The 22,923-nt window shown below is 48.5% G+C and overlaps 1 protein-coding gene across 1 annotated transcript in view; it reads left to right on the top strand.

Moving 5' to 3' along the window:
• The first annotated feature begins 13,628 nt into the window (after positions 1-13,628).
• The window catches only part of SLC66A3 (solute carrier family 66 member 3), a 36,391-nt gene continuing 27,096 nt past the window's right edge, over positions 13,629-22,923 (top strand). The window contains exon 1 of the mRNA XM_038746875.1: positions 13,629-13,778. Coding sequence (XP_038602803.1) covers positions 13,633-13,778 — 146 coding nt within the window. The 5' untranslated portion in view covers positions 13,629-13,632. The remainder of the gene's footprint in view (positions 13,779-22,923) is intronic.

The raw sequence follows: 22,923 nt of genomic DNA, 5'->3' as shown, positions 1-22,923 counted from the left end.
CATTACCTATGCATTTGGGTCTGTACCCCCTAAGTAATTTGATACTCACCCCACTTCCAGCCCCACAGCACTTATGTATGTATCCTTATTACTCTGTTGCTTCCCCTCTCTGCCCTGTATTTCAGTGTTTATCTTCCTTACTAGATATAAGCTTTTAGGGCAGAAATCATGACCATTATAGTCTCCCAAGCGCCTTGTACAATGCTCTGCACACAGTGAGTGCTCAATAAATACAACTAAATGAATGAATACCTTCTATTGACTGCCATATAATATAGTTACTTCCAGTTCAGCCAAGAAGCAGCTGGTTATACTGTACTCTCCCCCCTACTTAGTACAGTGCTCTGCACACAGTAATTGCTTAGTAAATACAATTATTGACTGGTTTTCTCAACTACCAGTCACCATCCTAGAGGTAAATGCATGACAAAATATAATCACCAATGATTTACAGTCAAGCTTGGGTGATAAATTAAGTGGTTTCCCACAGACACAGGCACCAGAACTGCTTCTGTGTGATCTCTTTACTGACAACTGAAACAGAACTTGCTCACTATGGGGCGAGACCAAACCAGTCAATCCTTTGGAAGAAAGGAATAAATTCAAGCAATGTAAACAAGTAAGCTCACTGTGGACTGGGAAAATGCCAACTCTGTTGTACTCTCCTAAGCGCTTAGTACCAGTCAATACTTTGGAAGAAAGGAATAAATTCAAAGCAGTATAAACAAGTAAGGTCACTGTGGACTGGGAATGTGTCTGCCAACTCTGCTGTACTCTCATAAATGCTTAGTACAGTGTGCTCTGCACATAAGAAACCCTTAATAAATACCACTGATGAAGATGGTGGTGAAGTGATTCTTACCAAATTGTAATGGCTGTAATCTGAGTTACTGATGAAGAGAGAAAAGTGAAATTTTCCTAGATATAAAGAACATACCCCAGATAGTTCCCAGAAAAACACCTCTTACACTCACCACAATAACACTGGCCAAAGCAGGTATGGTTTAAAACATCTAAAGGACATTTTCCTCAGAACTGTACAGCTGGCTAGAGCCAGTTGGTCTTTGAGAAGGCCCTTATCTGTCCATGCTTTCATATAGTATAGAAAGCCTGTTCTTCGGAGTCAGAGGAAAGCGAAGGTAACGCAAGTGTAATACAGATCATCTGATCACTAATTGCTTCAGATTAGTCCACATCACCTGTTCACTAATCATTGCAGGGAATTTCTCTGGCCTTGCAAGACTTGAACTTGCAAACCCCCAAATTTCATTTTCTCCCAATTTTGAGTCATTTAAATTACGTAAACATTCCAAGAGTGTTTGTTTTTGCCAACAAGTGACAGTGAAGACTGGCCTGTTCTGTGCCCGCAAACAATTTTTTTAGCTGAACTCAGTAAGGCACGACCGAAGAATCCCAGCTGAACATGCAAACAGCAGCACCGGTTGCTGACACAGTTGAGCTCTGTTAGCATTCCTGAGTTCGGTGGTTAGTTACTGCCTCAGGACATGCTCTCAATCAATCATATTTATTGAGCTCTTACTGTGTGCAGAGCACTGTACTAAGCACTTGGGAGAGTACAATATAATGGATACATTACCTGCCTATGATGAGCTCACAATCTGCTTGGGAAAATGGGGTGCAGTGGGCAGGGTTTGTGAGGGGTAGTGAAGGGGAAGGATCCAACAGATCATGTGGCAGTCCATCTGAACCCTTGAACTTTTTCTTCCAGGAAAACAGGACCAGCCTTAGTCCTGGCTGGTCCATGAGTTCCTCGCCTGTGGGCTGTGTGACACATGCAGAGCGCAACATGATGATGTAAGGTAGCACTCATCAAGTGACTTCATCTCATCCGGGTGCCCACCCTCCCCCTGGGCTACAGAACCCTTCTCTCAGCCCTGCTGCCACTTAGTCTAGCTCCAGACCTCATTGACTGCACTGCCCACAACTCTACTAGCCTTTTCCCTTTGGGGTCCAATCAATCAATCAATCAATCGTATTTATTGAGCGCTTACTATGTGCAGAGCACTGTACTAAGCACTTGGGAAGTACAAATTGGCAACACATAGAGACAGTCCCTACCCAACAGTGGGCTCACAGTCTAAAAGGTCTGTAAAGGACTAAAAGGAGGGTCATTTCCTGCTACAGTCCACCTCCCAGGGCTGCCAGTGCCTAACCCAACCCCATGGGTTCACCATGGGCCTCCTGCTCCATACCCCCACAATTACGCTGCTCTGCCTAGAGCTGAGAGGGTGGAAATCTGTGATGGCTCCCACAGCCCTTAAGTAAATAAGGGAACAAATAAACAACAGAGGTGGGGAGAGTGCAGACTGTCAGATATAAAGGAGGAGGAAGATCCAGACCTGAGGGAAGACATGAGTGAGGGGCTGGTGGTGGAATAGGTGAGATCAAGGTACAGTGAGTTGGTAATAATAATAGGATTTATTAAGCGCCATTTAGAAAGCACTGTTCTAAGCACTGGGGAGGTTACAAGGTGATCAGGTTGTCCCACGGGGGAGGTCACAGTTTTAATCCCCATTTTACAGATGAAGTAACTGAGGCACAGAGAAGTGACTTGCCCAAAGTCACACAGCTGACAATTGGCAGAGCCGGGGTTTGAACCCGTGACCTCTGACTCCAAAGCCCATGCTCTTTCCACTGAGCCACGCTGCTACATTAAATAAGCAAACCATGTGGGCTGGGTTGAAGTAATAGGTCAGTGAGGTTAGGTAGGATGGGGAAAGCTGATTGACTGCCTTAAAGATGGCAGGGTGTTTCTATTTGATGCAGAGTTGGATGGGCTACCATTGGAGGTTTTTAAGGAGAGGAAAGAGATGGGTTGAACTTTTTTTAAAAAAATGATCCATCTTAGAATGTGCCATGCAGTGGCCACCTCTTCAGGGGTCAGCAGGCAATACACCCTACCATGAGGCAATTGTTTATCTCACTTGACATCTGATGCCTGCCCTGCAGGGACCACCCCCAACCTCCTTAATCTATTTTTTTAATTGGCATTTTTAAATTAATCATTCAATCAATGGTATTTACTGAGAACTTACTCTATGCAGAGTACTGTACTAAATGCTTGGGAGAGTCCAACACAACAAAATGAGAAGTCACGTTCCCTGCCTAAAATGTGCCAGGCACTATACTAAGCACTGGGGTAAATACAAGTTAATTAGGTTGGAACCAGTCCATATTATACATGGGGCTCACGGTTTTAATCTCCATTTTACAGATAAGGTAACTGAGGCACAGAGAAGTTAAGTGGCTTGCCCAAGCTCACACAAAAGCTTCACACACAAGGTGGAAGCTGGGATTAGAACGCAGGTCCTTCTGACACCCAGGCCCTTGCTCTACCCACTAGGCCAAGCCACTTTTCATTACTCCAGAGCCAAATCCCTGTTCTCACAGATGGCACCAATCCTGCCACCTCCAATCCCTATGCTCTATACTGCGGCAGTTGCTTACCTGATTACTCTCTGAAACCAGCCCTGTTTGCCACAGATGTACATAATAAGTTAGAAGCAGCTTCAGAAATTCTGAGAAAGTAATAAGAAACTCTTTTAGGGGCTATATACTGTAAGGATAAAAATAACTACTGTTTATTAATCTTTAAAGTCAGTCAAAACATGACAATATCAAATTAATTATAATGAGTTTTTAAGAGTCTGCAGAAGTAGAAGCTTGTTCTGTTGACTGCATTAGTGATTTTTCAACATCAAGTGAAGAAACTGTCCACCTGTGAGGCAGCTCTTGTCTGCATCTTGTAACAAGTTATCACCTAAACATATCTACATGTCTTTGAACTCTCCTTGATCACATAGGTTCATCCACTTCCTTGAAAACATATGCAAGACTTCTGAATTCCAAGGTTTTAGCTGGTGGTTAGAAAAAAGCCAGCTGTTTCAGAATTTTGCAAGAACCAGTGGTATTTATTGAGAGCTTCCTGTGTGCAGAGCACTGTACTAAACTTACTGAGCTGGATGATTTCCCTGAAGTACAATTTAACTCATCGACCTCTGCATCATCCATTTCAGAATTAAGTTCCCTCCCCAGTTTGACAACCTCTTTGGTGATCAGCTCTGAAGTCTCCTCAAGGCCTTGAACATCTGACTCACTGTGTCCTTGGATTCCTCTAAGATCCATTCATCGTTGACTGTTTAACCTCACCCAGTGAAAGCAGGGTAGGAAGGAATTTGCATTCCTGTAGCACTTAGTTGGATGTCTGTCCCTGTTTGGTGTATGCATAGGGCAAGCCACAAAACAATGCAGGTTATAGCCTGTTTCCATGGGGTAAAGCATAAAACAAGACCAATTTTATCTTCCAGGTTCTATCTCCCAGGATGTTTGTTCTGTGGAGTGGCTGTTACCTGCACAAACTATATTGTAGAAGAAATACTTTCCTGCTGAATGTATGCAAAGATTCCAGCTGGCTGTAGTTGAAAGTGAGTTATGGCTAATAAAGGGAAGCTACCTGGCAGGTAGACATTCAATACGACCTCGTCTTCCTCTCAGACTGTAAGCCCAGTGTGGGACAAGGGCTGTGTCAATCAATGTATCGGTGGTATTTATTGAATGCTTATTGTTGTGCAGAGCACTATACTGAGTGGCTAGGAGAATACAGTACAACAAGAGTTGGTAGATGCATCCCCTGTCCACACAAGCTTTCAGTCTAGAGGGGGAGGCAGATATTCACATAAACAATTTATAGATATGATTCCCTTGAATCTACCCCAGGGCTTAGCACAGTGCTTGTCATAATCACTGAACAAATACTACAGGTATTTGTTGGGTACTAATAGATTATTATCTGCTTTCTGGTAAACCTAATATTCTTTTTTAATTGTTGGAAGTATACATGGATGAACATCATCCAACTGTTAACAAACTATAACAACTCAAGTGCCTGGCTTTTCTTGAACGGAGCTAAAATCATTAATCTCATCCCGTTTCAGTCATGCACACGATGAAGCATTTTGGGTAAAGTGGCTGATTTTTCATTAGTTTAGAGTCGCCCCTGATCACTACCTTCAAATATTCACTCTGTGATGGCTCCTTCCCCATTGCCTTTAAACCTGCCCACATCTCTCTCCTGAAAAAAAATGAAACCTACGCTGGATCCCATAGTCCCCTCCAGGCATTGTCCCAACTCTCTCCCACTATTCTTGTCCAAACTTCTCAAATGGGTTACGTACTCCCACTGCCTCCACTTATTCTTCTCCAGCTCCCTTCTTGTCCTTTTCAAAATGGTTTCTTAGGTCACTCTCCAAGGTCATCAATGACCTCCTCTTTGCCCTTCTAGACTGTAAGCTTCTTCCTTTAGACTGTAAAGTCCTTGTGGGTAGGGAACATGTCTACCAACTCTATTACATGGTACTCTCCCAAGCACTTAGTACAGTACTCTGAATACAGTAATCACTCAATAAATACAACTTATTGCCAAATCTAACAGACTCTACCCTAATCCTTCTTGACCTCTTGCCTGCTTTTGACTGTGTCCACCTTGTATCTACTCCAGTACTTTGTACAGTGCCTGGCACACAGTAAGCACTTAACAAATACCATTATTATTATTATTGTAGGGCCACTTCTTTCTCCTAGCTGTCCTTCTCAGTCTCTTTCACTGGTTCTTCTTCTGCCGACTCTCCCCCAAACTGTGAATGTCCCTCAGGGCTCTTTTTTAGGTCTTCTTCTCTTATCACTTTACACTCACTTCCTTGATCTCAGATACCCTACCTCTGTGAATGTTTCCCAAGCTTACCTCACCAACCCTAACCTCTCTCCTTCTTTACAGTCTTGCATTTCCTCCAACCTCCAGAACATCTATGAGTGATCGTTCCACTGATGCTTCAAGCTCATTATACTCATAGTGAATTCTTTAACTTCGTCCCCAAATGCTCCTCCACTTTACTTTCCAACACAGTTGATCACATCACCAATCTACTTGTCTGAAACCCACAACCACGGCACTAGCCTTGCACCAGACACTTGTCTTAGCTCAGCTTGACTCCTGCATCAGCCTCCTCACTAGTCACCGTGCCCCAAGTCTCTCCAACCTCCAGTCCACACTTCACTATCCAGGTCATTTTTCTTAAACATCTTTCTGAGGAGGAAGGAGGAGGGAGGAGGAAGACAGAGAAGGAGCCACCTGCTTAGGTGAGCCCTGGCTTGCCCAAGTCTCTCGTTCATTGCTGCTTGGTGGGGGGAGGCAAACCCCGGATCTTAAGCTGTGGTTAGAAAGCTGCAAGGATCAGGACAGGGCAGGTGGTAGAGGAAGTGAGATAAGTCACCCCAGCTGTGGACTTTCCTGGAGAGCAGGGGGAGGGGGAGAGAGGGGATGTCCTGTGGTCACCTCCAACTTAACATGTCTAAAACAGAACTCCTTATCTTCCCACCCACACCCTGTCCTTTCCCTTTCATTCATTCAATCATTTCTTGAATGCTTACTGTGTGCAGAACACTTTAGTAAGCTCTTGGGAGAGTACAACAATCAATGGACACATTCCCTGTCCATAACGAGTTTACAGTCAAGAGGCGGGGGGCGGGGGGTGGGGGGGACAGACATCAATACGAATAAATAAAATTACAGATATTTACATAAGTGTTGTGGGGCTGGGAGGTGGTGAGAGAAAAGGGAGTGAGTCAAGGTGACAGAGAAAGGAGTGGGAGATGAGGAAAAGTGTGACAGTCTGGGAAGGCCTCTTGGAGGAGATGTGCTTTCATTAAGGCCTTGAAGAGGGGGAAAGTCACTGCTGTATTTGAGGAGGTAGAGCGTTTCAAGACAGAGGCAGGATGTGGGCTAGGGGTTGGCGGTGAGACAGGTGAGATTGCGGTACAGTGAGAAGGTTAGCACTAGAGGATTTAAGTCTGGGGGCTGGGTTGTAGGAGAGAAGGTGAGGTAGGAGGGGTCGAGGTTGTGGAATGCTTTACAGCCAATGGTGAGGAGGTTTTGTCTGATGCGGAGGTGGATGAGCAACCACTGGATTTTTTTTGGAGGAACAGTGTGACATCCTGAGCATCTTTGTTGAAAAATGATCTGGGCACCACAGTGAAATATGGATTGGAGCGGGGAGAGGCAGGAGGCTGGGAGGTCAGCAAGGAGGCTGATCAATCAATCGTATTTATTGAGCGCTTACTGTGTGCAGAACACTGTACTAAGCGCTAGGGAAGTACAAGTTGGCAACATATAGAGACAGTCCCTACCCAACAGTGGGCTCACAGTCTAGAAGAGGCAGTAATCCAGGGGAGAGAGGATGCGTGATTGCATTAACATGGTAGCAGTTTGGATGGAGAAGAAAGGTCTGATTTTAGCCATGTTGTGAAAGTAGAATCAACAGGTTTTAGTGACGGATTGAATATGTGGATCGAATGAGGGAGAAGAGTCAAGGATTCATTCATTCATTCATTCAATAGTATTTATTGAGTGCTTACTGTGTGCAGAGCACTGTACTAAAGCACTTGGGAAGTACAAGTTTTTAATTTTTTATAATGGCATTTATTAAGCGCTTACTATGTGCAAAGCACTGTTCTAAGCACTGGGGAGGTTACAAGGTGATCAGGTTGTCCCACATGGGGCTCACAGTCTTAATCCCCATTTTACAGATGAGGTAACTGAGGCACAGAGAAATGGAGTGACTTGCCCAAAGTCACACAGCTGACAAGTGGCAGAGCCAGCATTTGAACCCATGACCTCTGACTCCAAAGCCCGTGCTCTTTCCACTGAGCCACGCTGGCTCAAGTTGGCAACATATAGAGACGGTCCCTACCCAAAAGTGGGCTCACAGTCTAGAAGGATGATGCCAAGGTTCTGGGCTTGTGAGACAGGAAGGAGGGTGGTGCCACCTACATTGATGGGAAAGTCAGGGGGAGGACAGGGTTTGGGTAGGAAAATAAGGAGCTCAGTTTTGGACATGTTAAGTTTGAGGACATTCAAGTAGAGATGTCTCCAAGGCAGGAGGAGATGCAAGATTGGGGAAAAGGAGAAAGATCAGGATATCAGCCCTCTTACTGACCTCCCTGCCTCCTGTCATCATCATCATCATCAATCGTATTTATTGAGCGCTTACTGTGTGCAGAGCACTGTACTAAGCACTTGGGAAGTACAAGTTGGCAACATATAGAGACACTCCAGTCCCGTCCATACTTCACTCTGATACCTGGATCACTTTTCTACAGAAACGTTCAGGACAAATTTCCCCACTCTTCAAGAATCTCCAGTGGCTGCCCTCCCACCTCCACATCAAACAGAAACTCCTTACCATTGGCTTTAATGCACTCCATCACCTTGCCCCCTCCTGCTTCACCTCGCTTCTCTTCATTCATTCAATCGTGTTTATTGAGTGCTTACTGTGTGCAGAGCACTATACTAAGCACTTGGGAAGTACAATTCAGCAACAAGTAGAGACAATCCCTGCCCACAGTGGGCTTACGGTCCAGAAGTCTACTCTTCTACTACAACCCAGCCCACACATGTCTCCCGTCTAACACCCACCCTCTCACTGTACCTCGACTCATCTCTCTCCCCATCGACCACTGGCCCACGTCCTGCCTCTGACCTGGAATAATAATAATAATGTTGGCATTTGTTAAGTGCTTACTATGTGCAGAGCACTGTTCTAAGCGCTGGAGCACTGTTCTTCTTGGTCATATCGGACAATTACTCTCCCAACTTTCAAAGCCTTACTGAAGGCCCATCTCCTCCAAGAGGCCTTCCCAGACTAAGCCCCACTTTTCCTCACCTCCCATTCTCTTCTGCGTCGCTCCAGCTTGCTCCCTTTGCTCTTCCCCCTCACTCGCAGCCCCACAGTACTTATGTAACAGTAATAATAATAATGGTATTTGTTAAATGCTTATTATGTACCAATCACTAAGCCTTGGGGTAGATACAAGGTAATCAGGTTGTCCCATGCGGGGCTCACAGTCTTCATCCCCGTTTTACAGATGAGGGAACTGAGGCACAGAGAAGTGAGGTGACTTGCCCAAAGTCACACACCTGGCAATTGGCGGAGTTGGGATTAGAACCCATGACCTCTGACTTCCAAGCCCGGGCTCTTGCTACTGAGTCACGCTTCTTCCCTATGGATCGGGCGGAATGAGGGCGCGGAGCAGAATTGGGTGGGGAGAAGTGGGGCGAGGGCGAGGAACAGAGCCGAGGAAGGGCGGAGGGTGCAGAATGAGGAGAGAGGGTGGAATGGGGGCAGAGGGTGCAGAGCGGATGGGGTGGGGCGGGATGAAGATGCGGAATAATGATAATAATGATGGCATTTATTAAGCGCTTACTATGTGCATTTATTAAGCACTGGGGAGGTTACAAGGTGATCAGGTTGTCCCACGGAGGGCTCACAGTCTTCATCCCCATTTTACAGATGAGGTAACTGAGGCCCAGAGAAGTGAAGTGACTTGCCCAGAGTCACACAGCTGACAATTGGCGGAGCCGGGATTCGAACCCATGACCTCTGACTCCAAAGCCCGTGCGCTTTTCCACTGAGCCGCGCTGCGGAACGGAGTGGGGCTGGGGCGAGGGCGCGGAGCAAAGGGGGAAAGAGGGGGCGGAGAGAGGGCGCGGCCCAGAACCGGAGAGGGGTGAGGGCGCGGAGCGGGGCGGAGCGGGATGAAGGCGCGGAACGGAGTGGGGCGAGGGCGCGGAGCGGGAGGGCCGAGGGCGCGGAGCGGTGCAGAGGGCGCGGAGCATCATCATCATCAATCGTATTTATTGAGCGCTTACTATGTGCAGAGCACCGTACTAAGCGCTTGGGAAGTACAAATTGGCAACATATAGAGACAGTCCCTACCCAACAGTGGGCTCACAGTCTAAAAGGGGGAGGCAGAGAACAAAACCAAACATACTAACAAAATAAAATAAATAGAATACATATGTACAAATAAATTAAATAAATAGAGTAAAAAAATATGTACAAACATACATACATACATATATACAGGTGCTGTGGGGAAGGGAGGGAGGTAAGATGGGGGGATGGAGAGGGGGACGAGGGGGAGAGGAAGGAAGGGGCTCAGTCTGGGAAGGCCTCCTGGAGGAGGTGAGCTCTCAGCAGGGCCTTGAAGGGAGGAAGAGAGCTAGGAGAGAGCAGAGAGAGAGCGAGGAGCGGAGAGGGCCCGGAGAGGGTTGAGGGCGCGGAGCGGAGGGGCCGAGCGCTTAGTCCAGTGCTCTGCACACAGTAAGCGCTCAATAAATACGATTGAGAGAGTGGAGCGAAGGGGGAAGGAGGAGGCGGGGAGAGGGCGCGGAGCGGAGGGGGGCCGCCGGAGAGGGGGGAGGGCGCGGAACCGAGTGGGGACGGAGTGGGGCGAGGGCGCGGAGCGGTGCGGGGGGCGCGGAGAGGGGGGAGGGCGCGGAGCGGAGGGGGGGCCGGAGGGGGGCCAGGGCGCGGAGCGGGATCAGGGCGCGGAGGGGAGTTGGGCGGGGCGGCTGGGGCGGGAAGGGGGAGCGGAGCGGAATTGGGCGGGGCATCATCATCATCATCAATCGTATTTATTGAGCGCTTCCTGTGTGCAGAGCACTGGACTAAGCGCTTGGGAAGTACAAATTGGCAACATATAGAGACGGTCCCTACCCAACAGTGGGCTCACAGTCTAAAAGGGGGAGACAGACAACAAAACCAAACATACTAACAAAATAAAATAAATAGAATAGATATGTACAAATAAAATAGAGTAAAAAAAATATGTACAAACATATATAGATATATACAGGTGCTGTGGGGAAGGGAAGGAGGTAAGATGGGGGGATGGAGAGGGGGACGAGGGGGAGAGGAAGGAAGGGGCTCAGTCTGGGAAGGCCTCCTGGAGGAGGGGAGCTCTCAGTAGGGCCTTGAAGGGAAGAAGAGAGCGAGGAGCGGAGGGGGCCCGGAGAGGGTTGAGGGCGCGGAGCGGAGCGGAGTGGGGCGGGGCGGGATGAGGGCGCGGAGCGGAGGGGCCGAGCGCTTAGTCCAGTGCTCTGCACACAGTAAGCGCTCAATAAATACGATTGATTGAGAGAGCGGAGCGAAGGGGGAAGGAGGAGGCGGGGAGAGGGCGCGGAGCGGAGGGGGGGAGGGCGCGGAGCGGAGGGGGGCCGGAGAGGGGGGAGGGCGCGGAGGGGAGTCGGGCGGGCGGGGCGGCTGGGGCCAGGGCGCGGAGCGGGATGAGGGCGCGGAGCGGGAGAGTTGGGTGGGGCCGAGGGGGGCCGGAGGGGGGCGAGGGCGCGGAGCGGAGGGGCCGAGGGGGCGGAGTCAAGGGGGAAGGAGGGGGCGGAGAGAGGGCGCGGAGCGGAGGGGGGGAGGGCGCGGAATGGGGCGGAGCGGGATGAGGGCGCGGAGGGGAGTTGGGCGGGGCGGCGGAGCGGGATGAGGGCGCGGAGCGGAATTGGGCGGGGCGGGATCAGGGCGCGGAGCGGAGGGGGGCGGAGCGGGATCAGGGCGCGGAGGGGAGTTGGGCGGAGCGGAGCGGGATGAGGGCGCGGAGCGGAATTGGGGGGGGCAGAGGGGGGCCGGAGGGGGGCGAGGGCGCGGAGCCGAGGGCGCGGAGCGGTGCGCAGGGCGCGGAGCGGAGGGGGGGCCGGAGAGGGGGGAGGGCGCGGAGCGGAGGGGGACCGGAGTGGGGTGAAGGCGCGGAGGGGGGCGGAGCGGGATGAGGGCGCGGAGCGGAGCGAAGGAGCGGAGGCGAGTTGGGCGGGGCGGCGGGGCCGAGGACGCGGAGCGGAGGGGGCGGAGCAGAGTTGGGCGGGACAGAGGGGGGGCCGGATGGAGCGGGGCGGGGCCGGGGCGCGGAGCGGAGCGGATGGGGCGGGGCGGGAGGAGGGCGCGGAGCGGAGGGGGGCCGGATGCGGGCGGGGCGGAGAATCAGCATCATCACCAGTCATTCGTTCCATCGTATTTATTGAGCGCTTACTGTGCGCAGAGCACTGGACTAAGCGCTTGGGAAGTACAAGTCGGCAACATATAGAGCCGGCCCCTACCCAGCAGCTCATTAGCTGTATTATGGTATTTGTTCATCAATCAATCAATCGTATTTATTGAGCGCTTACTGTGCGCAGAGCACTGGACTGAGCGCTTGGGAAGTACAAGTCGGCAACATATAGAGCCGGCCCCTACCCAACAGCTAATGATGGTATTTGTTAATCAATCAATCAATCGTATTTATTGAGCGCTTACTGTGTGCAGAGCACTGGACTAAGCGCTTGGGGAGTACAAGTCGGCAACACATAGAGACGGTCCCTACCCAACAGCGGGCTCACAGTCTTGTTAAGCGGTTACTATGTGCAAAGCACCGCTCTAAGAGCTGGGGGGGGGGGGGCACAAGGTGATCAGGTTGTCCCACGGGGGGCTCACAATCTTAATCCCCACTTTACGGATGAGGGAACTGAGGCCTAGTCAAGTGACTTGCCCAAGGTTACACAGCTGCCAAGCGGCGGAGGCGGGATTCGAACCCACGACCTGTGACTCCCAAGCCCGGGCTCTGGCCACTGAGCCACGTGGCGAGGGAGCGGAGTTGAGGGGGGCTGGAGTGGGGTGAGGGTGCGGAGCGGATAATAATAATAATGATGGTATTTGTTAAGCACTTACTATGTGCCAAGCACTGTTCTAAGCACTGGGGGGGGGGGGGTACAAGGTGATCAGGTTGTCCCACGGGGGGCTCACAATCAATCAATCAATCGTATTTATTGAGCGCTTACTGTGTGCAGAGCACTGTACTAAGCACTTGGGAAGTCCAAGTTGGCAACATATAGAGACAGTCATCATCATCATCACCAATCGTATTTATTGAGCGCTTACTGTGTGCAGAGCACTGTACTAAGCGCTTGGGAAGTCCAAGTTGGCAACATATAGAGACGGTCCCTACCCAACAGTGGGCTCACAGTTTAAAAGACAATCTTAATCCCCACTTTACAGATGAGGGAACTGAGGCCTAGAGAAGTGACTTCCCCAAGGTCACACAGCTGTCAAGCGGCGGAGGCGGGATTCGAACCCACGACCTGTGACTCCCAAGCCCGGGCTCTGGCCACTGAGCCACGTGGCGAGGGCGCGGAGCGGAGTTGAGGGGGGCCCGAGTGGGGTGAGGGTGCGGAGCGGATAATAATAATAATGATGGTATTTGTAAAGCGCTTACTATGTGCCAAGCACTGTTCTAAGCGCTGGGGGCGGGGGGGCTACAAGGTGATCAGGTTGTCCCACGGGGGGCTCACAATCAATCAACCAATCAATCAATCGTATTTATTGAGTGCTTACTGTGTGCAGGGCACTGTACTAAGCGCTTGGGAAGTCCAAGTTGGCAACATATAGAGACAGTCATCATCAATCGTATTTATTGAGCGCTTACTGTGTACAGAGCACTGTACTAAGCGCTTGAGAAGCCCAAGTTGGCAACATATAGAGACGGTCCCCACCCGACAGTGGGCTCACAGTCTAAAAGACAATCTTAATCCCCACTTTACAGATGAGGGAACTGAGGCCTAGTGAAGTGACTGCCCCAAGGTCACACAGCTGCCAAGCGGCGGAGGCGGGATTCGAACCCACGACCTGTGTCTCCCAAGCCCGGGCTCTGGCCGCTGAGCCACGTGGCGAGGGCGCGGAGGGGGGAGGGAGCGGATGGGGGCGGGGGGGAGGGAGGAGGAGGAAGAGGAAGAGAGTGAGGATGATGGAGGGGATGCTGCTGGCGTGGGCCAACTGGAGCACGCTGCTGGTGTGTCTGCTCCTCAAAATCCCGCAAATCGTCGCCCTGCGGGCCGCCCGCACCTCCAGGGGCGTCAGCCGCCGAAGTTTGCTGCTCGAGCTGGGCGGGTAAGGGGGCGGGACAGGAGGACGACACTCCGGGGGGGCGTCCCACACACTCACCCATTCCTTCAGTCCTATTTATTGAGCGCTTACCGAGTGCAGAACACTCTACTGAGCCCTTGGGAAGTACAATCAATCAATCAATCGCACTTATTGAGCGCTCACCGAGTGCAGAGCACTCTACTGAGCCCTCAATAAGTACAATCAATCAATCAATCAATCAATCGTACTTATTGAGCGCTCACCGAGTGCAGAGCACTCTACTGAGCCCTTGGGAAGTACAATCAATCAATCAATCAATCAATCAATCGTACTTATTGAGCGCTCACCGAGTGCAGAGCACTCTACTGAGCCCTCAATAAGTACAATCAATCAATCAATCGTACTTATTGAGCGCTCACCGAGTGCAGAGCACTCTACTGAACCCTTGGGAAGTACAATCAATCAATCAATCAATCAATCAATCAATCGTACTTATTGAGCGCTCACCGAGTGCAGAGCACTCTACTGAGCCCTTGGGAAGTACAATCAATCAATCGTATTTATTGAGCGCTTACTGTGTGCAGAGCACTGTATATATGTTTGTACATATTTAATACTCTATTTTACTTGTACATATCTATTCTATTGATTTTATTTTGTTAGTATGTTTGGTTTTGTTCTCTGTCTCCCCCTTTTAGACTGTGAGCCCACCGTTGGGTAGGGACTGTCTCTATATGTTCCCAACCTGTACTTCCCAAGCGCTTAGTGCAGTGCTCTGCACACAGTAAGCGCTCAATAAATACGATTGATGATGATGATGACGACTAAGCGCTTGGGAAGTACAAGTTGGCAACATATAGAGACGGTCCCTACCCAACGGTGGGCTCACAGTCTAGAAGGGGGAGACAGAGAACAAAACCAAACATATTAACAAAATAAAATCAATAGAATAGAGGTGTACAAGTAAAATAAATAAATAAATAGAGTAATAAATATGTACTAACATATATACAGGTGCTGTGGGGAAGGGAAGGAGGTAAGATGGGGGGATGGAGAGGGGGAGAGGAAGGAAGGGGCTCAGTCTGGGAAGTCCAAGTTGGCAGCATATAGAGACGGTCCCTACCCAACAAAGGGCTCGCAGTCTCGAAGGGGGAGACAGACAACAAAACAAATTAACCAAATAAAATAAATAGAACAGCAAGTCCGCACCCCCGGACCACGGGACCGGTCCAGGGCGGCTCCGAGTCTGTGAGCCTCGTTCATTCATTCATTCAATCGTATTTATTGAGCGCTTACTGTGTGCAGAACACTGTACTAAGCGCTTGGGAAGTACAAGTTGGTCACGTATAGAGAAGGTCCCTACCCAATAATCAATCAATCAATCAATCGTATTTATTGAGCGCTTACTGTGTGCAGAGCACTGTACTAAGCGCTTGGGAAGTACAAGTTGGTAACGTATAGAGAAGGTCCCTACCGAATAGTCAATCAATCAATCAATCAATCGTATTTATTGAGCGCTTACTGTGTGCAGAGCACTGTACTAAGCGCTTGGGATGTACAAGTTGGTAACGTAAGAGAAGGTCCCTACCCAATAATCAATCAATCAATCAATCGTATTTATTGAGTGCTTACAGTGTGCAGAGCACTGCACTAAGCGCTTGGGAAGTACAAGTTGGCAACATATAGAGACAGTCCCTGCCCAACAGTGGGCTCACAGTCTAAAAGCGGGCTCACAGTCTAGAAGGGGGAGGCAGACAACAAAACAACACATATTAACAAAATAAAATGGGATAGTAAATATGTACAAGTAAAATAGATAGAGTAATAAATCTGTACAAACATATATACAGGGGCTGTGGGGAGGGGAAGGACTTGCCACTAAAACCACGCTGCTAGCGATCGACGGGTTGGGATTCATTCAATCGTATTTATTGAGCACTTACTGTGTGCAGAGCACTGTACTAAGCGTTGGGAAGGACAAGTTGGTAACGTATAGAGGAGGTCCCTACCCAATAGCAGGCTCACAGTCTAGAACGGGGAGGCAGACAACAAAACAACACATATTAACAAAATAAAATGGGATAGTAAATATGTACAAGTAAAATAGATAGAGTAATAAATCTGTACAAACATATATACAGGGGCTGTGGGGAGGGGAAGGACTTGCCACTAAAACCACGCTGCTAGCGATCGACGGGTTGGGATTCATTCAATCGTATTTATTGAGCACTTACTGTGTGCAGAGCACTGTACTAAGCGCTTGGGAAGGACAAGTTGGTAACGTATAGAGGAGGTCCCTACCCAATAGCAGGCTCACAGTCTAGAAGGGGGAGACAGACAACAAAACAACACATATTAACAAAATAAAATAGAATAGTAAATATGTACAAGTAAAATAAATAGAGTAATAAATCTGTACAAACATTTATACAGGGGCTGTGGGGAGGGGAAGGACTTGCCACTAATGCCACGCTGCTAGCGATCGACAGGGGTGGGATTCATTCAATCGTATTTATTGAGCGTTTACTGTGTGCAGAGCACTGTACTAAGCGCTTGGGAAGTCCACGTTGGCAACATATAGAGACGGTCCCGCTTAGTACAGCGCCCTGCACCCTGTAATGATGATGATAATAATGATGCCGTTTATTAAGCTCTTACTATGTGCAAGGCACTGTTCTAAGCGCTGGGGAGGTTACAAGGTGATCAGCTTGTCCCTCGGGGGGCTCACAGTCTTAATCCCCATTTTACAGATGAGGTAACTGAGGCTCAGAGAAGTTAAATGACTTGCCCAAAGTCACACAGCTGACAGTTGGCGGAGCTGGGGTTTGAACCTATGACCTCTGACTCCAAAGCCCATGTTCTTTTCACTGAGTCACGCTGCTTCTCTAGCCACGCTGCTTCTGGCATTTGTTAAGCGCTTACTATGTGCAAAGCACTGTTCTAAGCGCTGGGGGGGATATAAGGTGATCAAATCATCCCACGTGGGGCTCACGGTCTTAATCCCCATTTTACAGATAAGGTAACTGAGGCTCAGAGGAGTTAAACGACTTGCCCAAGGTCACACAGCAGACATGTGGCGGAGCCGGGATTCAAACCCATGACCTCAGACTCCAAAGCCCGTGCTCTTCCCACTGAGCCTTGCTGCTTCTCAAGCGTCTGCGCTTGCCTACTTGTTTTCTCCTCTGTCTCCCCCTTCTAAATGATGGCCTTTTGTGAAGCGCTTACTATGTGCTGAGCACTGTTCTAAGCAGTGGGGGGCGGGGGGATACAAGGTGATCGTGTTGTCCCACATGGGGCTCACAGTCTATATCCCCATTTGGCAGATGAGGTCACTGAGGCTCAGAGAATAATAATAATAATGACATTTGTTAAGCGCTTACTGTGTGCGAAGCTCCGTTCTAAGCGCTGGGGATATAAGGTGATCACGTTGTCCCACGTGGGGCTCACAGTCTTCATCCCCATTTGACAGATGAGATCACTGAGGCTCAGAGAGTAATAGTAATAACGATGGCCTTTATTAAGCGCTTACTATGTGCCGAGCACTGTTCTAAGCGCTGGGGAGCGGAGGGATTCAAGGCGATCTCGTTGTCCCATGTGGGGCTCACAGTCTTCATCCCCATTTGGCAGATGAGGTCACTGAGGCTCAGAGAATAATAATAATAATGGCATTTGTTAAGCACTTACTATGTGCAAAGCTCTGTTCTAAGCGCTGGGGAGATACAAGGTGATCACGTTGTCCCACGTGGGGCTCGCAGTCTTCATCCCCATTTTGCAGATGAGGGAACTGAGACTCAGAGAATAATTATTAGAATAATAATAATAATAATGGCATTTATGAAGCTCTTACTTTGTGCCGAGCACTGTTCTAAGCGCTGGGGGGGATACAAGGTGATTAGGTTGTCCCACGTGGGGCTCACAGTCTTCATCCCCATTTGACAGATGAGGTCACTGAGGCTCAGAGAATAATAATAATAACGATGGCATTTGTTAAGTGCGTACTATGTGCGAAGCACTGTTCTAAGCGCTGGGGGGGATACAAGGTGATCACATTGTCCCACGTGGGGCTCACAGCCTTCATCCCCATTTTGCAGATGAGGGAACTGAAGCTCAGAGAATAATAATAATGGCATTTGTTAAGCGCTTACTATGTGCAAAGCACTGTTCTAAGTGCTGGGGGGATACAAGGTGATTACATTGTCCCACGAGGGGCTCACAGTCTTAATCCCCATTTTACAGATGAGGGAACTGAGGCACAGAGAAGTGAAGTGACTTGCCCAAAGTCACACAGCTGACAAGTGGCGGAGCTGGATTAGAACCCATGACCTCTGATTCCCAAGCCTGGGCTCATGCCACAGAGCCACGCTCCTTCTAGACTGTGAGCCCGTTGTTGGGTAGGGACCGTCTCTGTTGCCGACTTGTACTTTCCAAGCGCTTAGTGCAGTGCTCTGCACACAGTAAGCACCCAATAAATACGATTGGGAAGCAGTGTGGCTCAGTGGAAAGAGCCCGGGTTTGGGAGTCAGAGGTCATGCGTTTTAATCCCGGCTCTGCCACTTGCCAGCTATGTGACTTTTTGGGCAAGTCACTTCTTCTCTGGGCCTCAGTTACCTCATCTGTAAAATGGGGATAAAGACTGTGAGCCCCACGTGGGACAACCTGATCACTTTGTATCCCCCCCAGTGCTAAGAACAGTGCTTCACACATAGTAAGCGCTTACCAAATACCATCACCATCATCATTATTATTATTACTATTGAATGAATGAATAAGCACTCCTCAATAAATACGACTGAATGAATGTGGGCAGGGATTGTCTCTCTGCGTTGCTGAATTGTAGTTTCCAAACGCTTAGTACAGTGCTCTGCACACAGTAAGCGCTGAATAAATAAGATTGAATGAATGAGTCCCGGCTCCTTTTCCTGTGCCCAACCGGACAGGGAACGTGTCCAACCTCCTTTGCTAGTATCAACCCCAGCACTGAGAACTGTGCTCGACACTTAATAAGCGCTTTAACAAATACCATCATCATTTTTAAGCCCCTTGTGGGCAGGGATTGTCTCTCTTTATTGCTGTATTGTACTTTCCAAGCACTTAGTACAGTGCTCTGCACGCGATAAGTGCTCAATAAATGCGATTCCCTCCCCCACTCGCCCCAACTCACTCCCTTTGCTCTAGGCCCCCTCCGGGCCCCACAGCACTTGTGTATATATGCACATAGCTATAATTCTATTTATCTATATTAATGCCTGTTTACTTGTTTTGATGTGTATATATCCATAGTTTTATTTATATTGGTGGCTGTTTTACTTGTTCTGATGTGTATATATATCTCTAATTCTATTTGTTTATATTGATGTGATTGATGCCCGTTTAACTTGCTTTGATGTGTCTCCCCCCTTCTTGCATTCATTCGTTCAATTCATTCAATCGTATTTATTGAGCGCTTACTATGTGCAGAGTACAATACAATTCGGCAACAGATAGAGACGGTCCCTACCCAACAGTGGGTGCACAGTCTAGAAGGGGGAGACAGACAACAAAACAAAACAGACTGTGAGCCCACTGTGGGCAAGGATCGTCTCTGTTGCCGAATTGTACTTTCCAAGCGCTTAATACAGTGTTCTGCACACAGTAAGGACTCAATAAACACGACTGAATGAATGAATGGTTGAATGGATGATGATGATGATTATTATTATTATTATTAATTATTATTTTCCTCATGGCCTCGTTGCCAGTCTCCCGCAGCCTCTCAGAAAACTTCTCCAATCCGGACGGGGGGCCGAGCAGAGGGGAAGGTTGCAGCAGAGATCGCAAAAGTGGGGCCGGCTACTCCAGTGGGCCCAGAGTTTAGAACAGTGCTTGGCATCATCATCATCATCAATCGTATTTATTGAGCGCTTACTATGTGCAGAGCACTGTACTAAGCGCTTGGGAAGTACAAATTGGCAACATATAGAGACAGTCCCTACCCAACAGTGGGCTCACAGTCTAAAAGGGGGAGACAGAGAACAAAACCAAACATACTAACAAAATAAAATAAATAGAATAGATATGTACAAGTAAAATAAATAAATAAATAAATAGAGTAATAAATATGTACAAACATATATACATATATACAGGTGCTGTGTGGAAGGGAAGGAGGTAAGACGTGAGGGAATGGAGAGGGGGACGAGGGGGAGAGGAAGGAAGGGGAACACAGTAAGCACTTAACAAATACCGTCATTGTTATTATTCATTCATTCAATCGTATTTATTGAGCGCTTACTGTGTGTAGAGCACTGTTCTAAGTGCTTGGAAAGTACAATTCAGTAACAGATAGAGACAATCCCTGCCCACAGCGAGCAGCTTGGCTTAGTGGCAAGAGCCCGAGCTTGGAGGTCAGAGGACGTGGGTTCTAATCCCAGCTCCTCCATTTGTCTGCTATGTGACCTTAGGCAAGCCCCTTCACTTTTCTGTGTCTCAGTTACCTCATCTGGAAAATGGGGATTAAGACTGTGAGCCCCACGTGGGACAACCTGATGACCTTGTACCTACCCCAGCATTTAGAACAGTGCTTGGCACATAGTGTTTGTATTGATGCTATTGATGCCTGTTTACTTGTTTTGATGTCTGCCTCCCCCTCCCCCACGCCACCCAGACTGTAAGCCCGCTGTGGGTAGGGATTGTCTCTATTGCTGAATTGTACTTTCCAAGCTCTTAGTACAGTGCTCTGCACACGATAAGCACTCAATAAATACATTTGAATGAATGCATGAACAAATACTATTATTATTCATTCATTCAATCGTATTTATGGAGCACTTACTGTGTGCAAAGCACTGTACCAAGCACTTGGAAGAGTACAATATAACAACAAATAGACGCATTCCTGCCCACAGTGAGCTCACAGTGGGTGTTGTACTGGTGCGTGTGCCAGTTCATTCATCCTGAACAATGGCCACGGGGTATCTCTCTTTATTGCTGTATTGTACTTTCAAGTGCTTAGTACAGTGCACTGCACACAGTAAATGCTCAATAAAATCGATTGAATGAATGAATGAGCCCTATTTTATGGCTCAAAGAATGGAAAATTCATTCATTTAATTGTATTTATTGAATGCTTACTGTGTGCAGAGCACTGTACTAAGCGCTTGGGAAGTACAAGTCGGCAACATATAGAGACAGTCCCTACCCAACAACGGGCTCAGAGTCTAGAAGGGGAAGGCAGACAACAAAAGAAAACCTGTAGACAGGTGTCAAAATCATCAGAACAAATAGAATTAAAGCTATATGCACATCATTAACAAAATAAATAGAATACTAAATATGTACAAGTAAAATAGAGTAATAAATCTGTACAAATATATACAAGTGCTGTGGGGAGGGGAAGGAAGTAGGGCCTGGGGGGATGGGGAGGAGGAGAGGAAAAAGGGGGCTCAGTCTGGGAAGGCCTCCTGGAGGAGGTGAGCTCTCAGTAGGGCTTTGAAGGAAGAGAGCTAGCTTGGCAGATGTGTGGAGGGAGGGCATTCCAGGCCAGTGGAAAGATGTGGGCTGGGGGTCGACGGTGGGACAGGCGAGAAATACATATAATCTTTGTTGATTGATTGATTGATTGACTGAATGAGTGTGCATCAGCAGTGAGGTAGTGCTGGCCTTAACATAGCTCCACTGAAGTGAACGGATGAGCACAGGACCCCAAGAAGTTTCCCTGTGCTGAACTGAAAAGGAAGTTAAACTCTCAGAGTCAGGGTAGATAAATCTAATTCCGGACCCTGGGATACAGGGGTCCCCAACCTAATCTCCACTCCTGCTCTGGTCCCTGCTCTCCAGAGGATACTCGCACATCCCAATGGCTAGGGACCCTTGACTGGATTAAGAAGCCCCAATCTGGCCCCGGGCCATTTTTTTCCCCTCTCTGTCCTAGCTGTGGGGTGGCCATAGGGCAGACTCAGTGGTTTTATAGGTGAAGCCCAAAATTAACCGAAATACTGTAACCCCCTGACAGCCACAGGGCCTGGCATGGGCCACATTCTTTTCCTTAAAAGAACAACCAGTCCATCTGCCCTCATTTCTCTCGGCCTGGTTCTAGCTCTGGAACTGCCTAGTTGCAGGGCTTAGTGGTACTTCCTGGAACTGAAGAAACCCAAGGGAATAAATAAATTCTTGAGTGGTGTGGGGAAAAGCAATTTATCTGATCCCATGGCTCCAGCAGCCAGCAGGGAAGCAGAATTTGTCTCTTTATCAGCCTTACCATGTACGAAGGCCTTTGGAAACCTGCCCTCGGTACCGAACATCTGGGGTCCTTTTGCAGAAGCCTTGCAAAGAGTCTGAACCACAACCAAGGCCTCTTAAAAGGAAAGGTGGTGCTTGGTTTGCCCAGGCATAGTTGGCATCTATGGTCCCAGAAAGTGAAAGCGTGTTCCTGTACACATGCAGCCCGCCACCTGTGTACAGGTATTTTACCAAAAATAAGAGTTCGCCCTGGCCAAGGCAAAAGAGGGGCAGATTTTGGTCACTGTGAGCCAAGCCTTGCTAGACTCATCAGGGCTCCAGAGTCTCAATGTTCTGAGTTACCTTGTTCAAAACTTAAGTCATTTTACCCCACCTTAGTCCAGAAGAATACTTTGGCCACTTTTTTACCCTCAAAAAAGTTCTGGGTGTTCGTGCACGCGTGTGTGTCTGTATGTATGTGAGTTCAGCAACTTACCTATCTGAAATGTTTGGGCCTGATGTTTGTGCAAAAGACCAAACGTTGGGGAATAACTAGAGGAGCAGAGGTACCTCTATCCAATTTGATTCAGAATGAAAGTCTAGGGGTGTTCCTTAAACTGTACCCCTCGCTCTCTCTTGTGGGAAGCTAAAAATAACCTACCTGCCACGTGGAGGCTGAGACTCCAGAGCATGCTTGGGACCACTTCTGGCTCTGAGGCAAGGATGAAATGGGTCTCAAGCATCCTTGGGTAGAAATGAGACCTTTCTACCCACTACCAGCCCTGGTGGAACTCTCCTTGCCCAGAATCTAAAGATGCAAGGAAAAAGATTTGGATTGCTGAAATCTAAGACAATTGGGGTGTGTGTGTGTGTGTGTGTGTGTGTGTGAGAGAGAGAGAGAGAGAGAGAGAGAGAGAGAGAGAGAGAGAAAGAGAGAGAGAGATCACTCTTTGTGGTGCGGTAGCATTTGCCC

The sequence above is a fragment of the Tachyglossus aculeatus genome, chromosome 1 (genome assembly GCF_015852505.1).
Source record: "Tachyglossus aculeatus isolate mTacAcu1 chromosome 1, mTacAcu1.pri, whole genome shotgun sequence".
NCBI classification, from domain to species: domain Eukaryota; kingdom Metazoa; phylum Chordata; class Mammalia; order Monotremata; family Tachyglossidae; genus Tachyglossus; species Tachyglossus aculeatus.
This window is presented reverse-complemented; position numbering and strand designations above follow the sequence as displayed.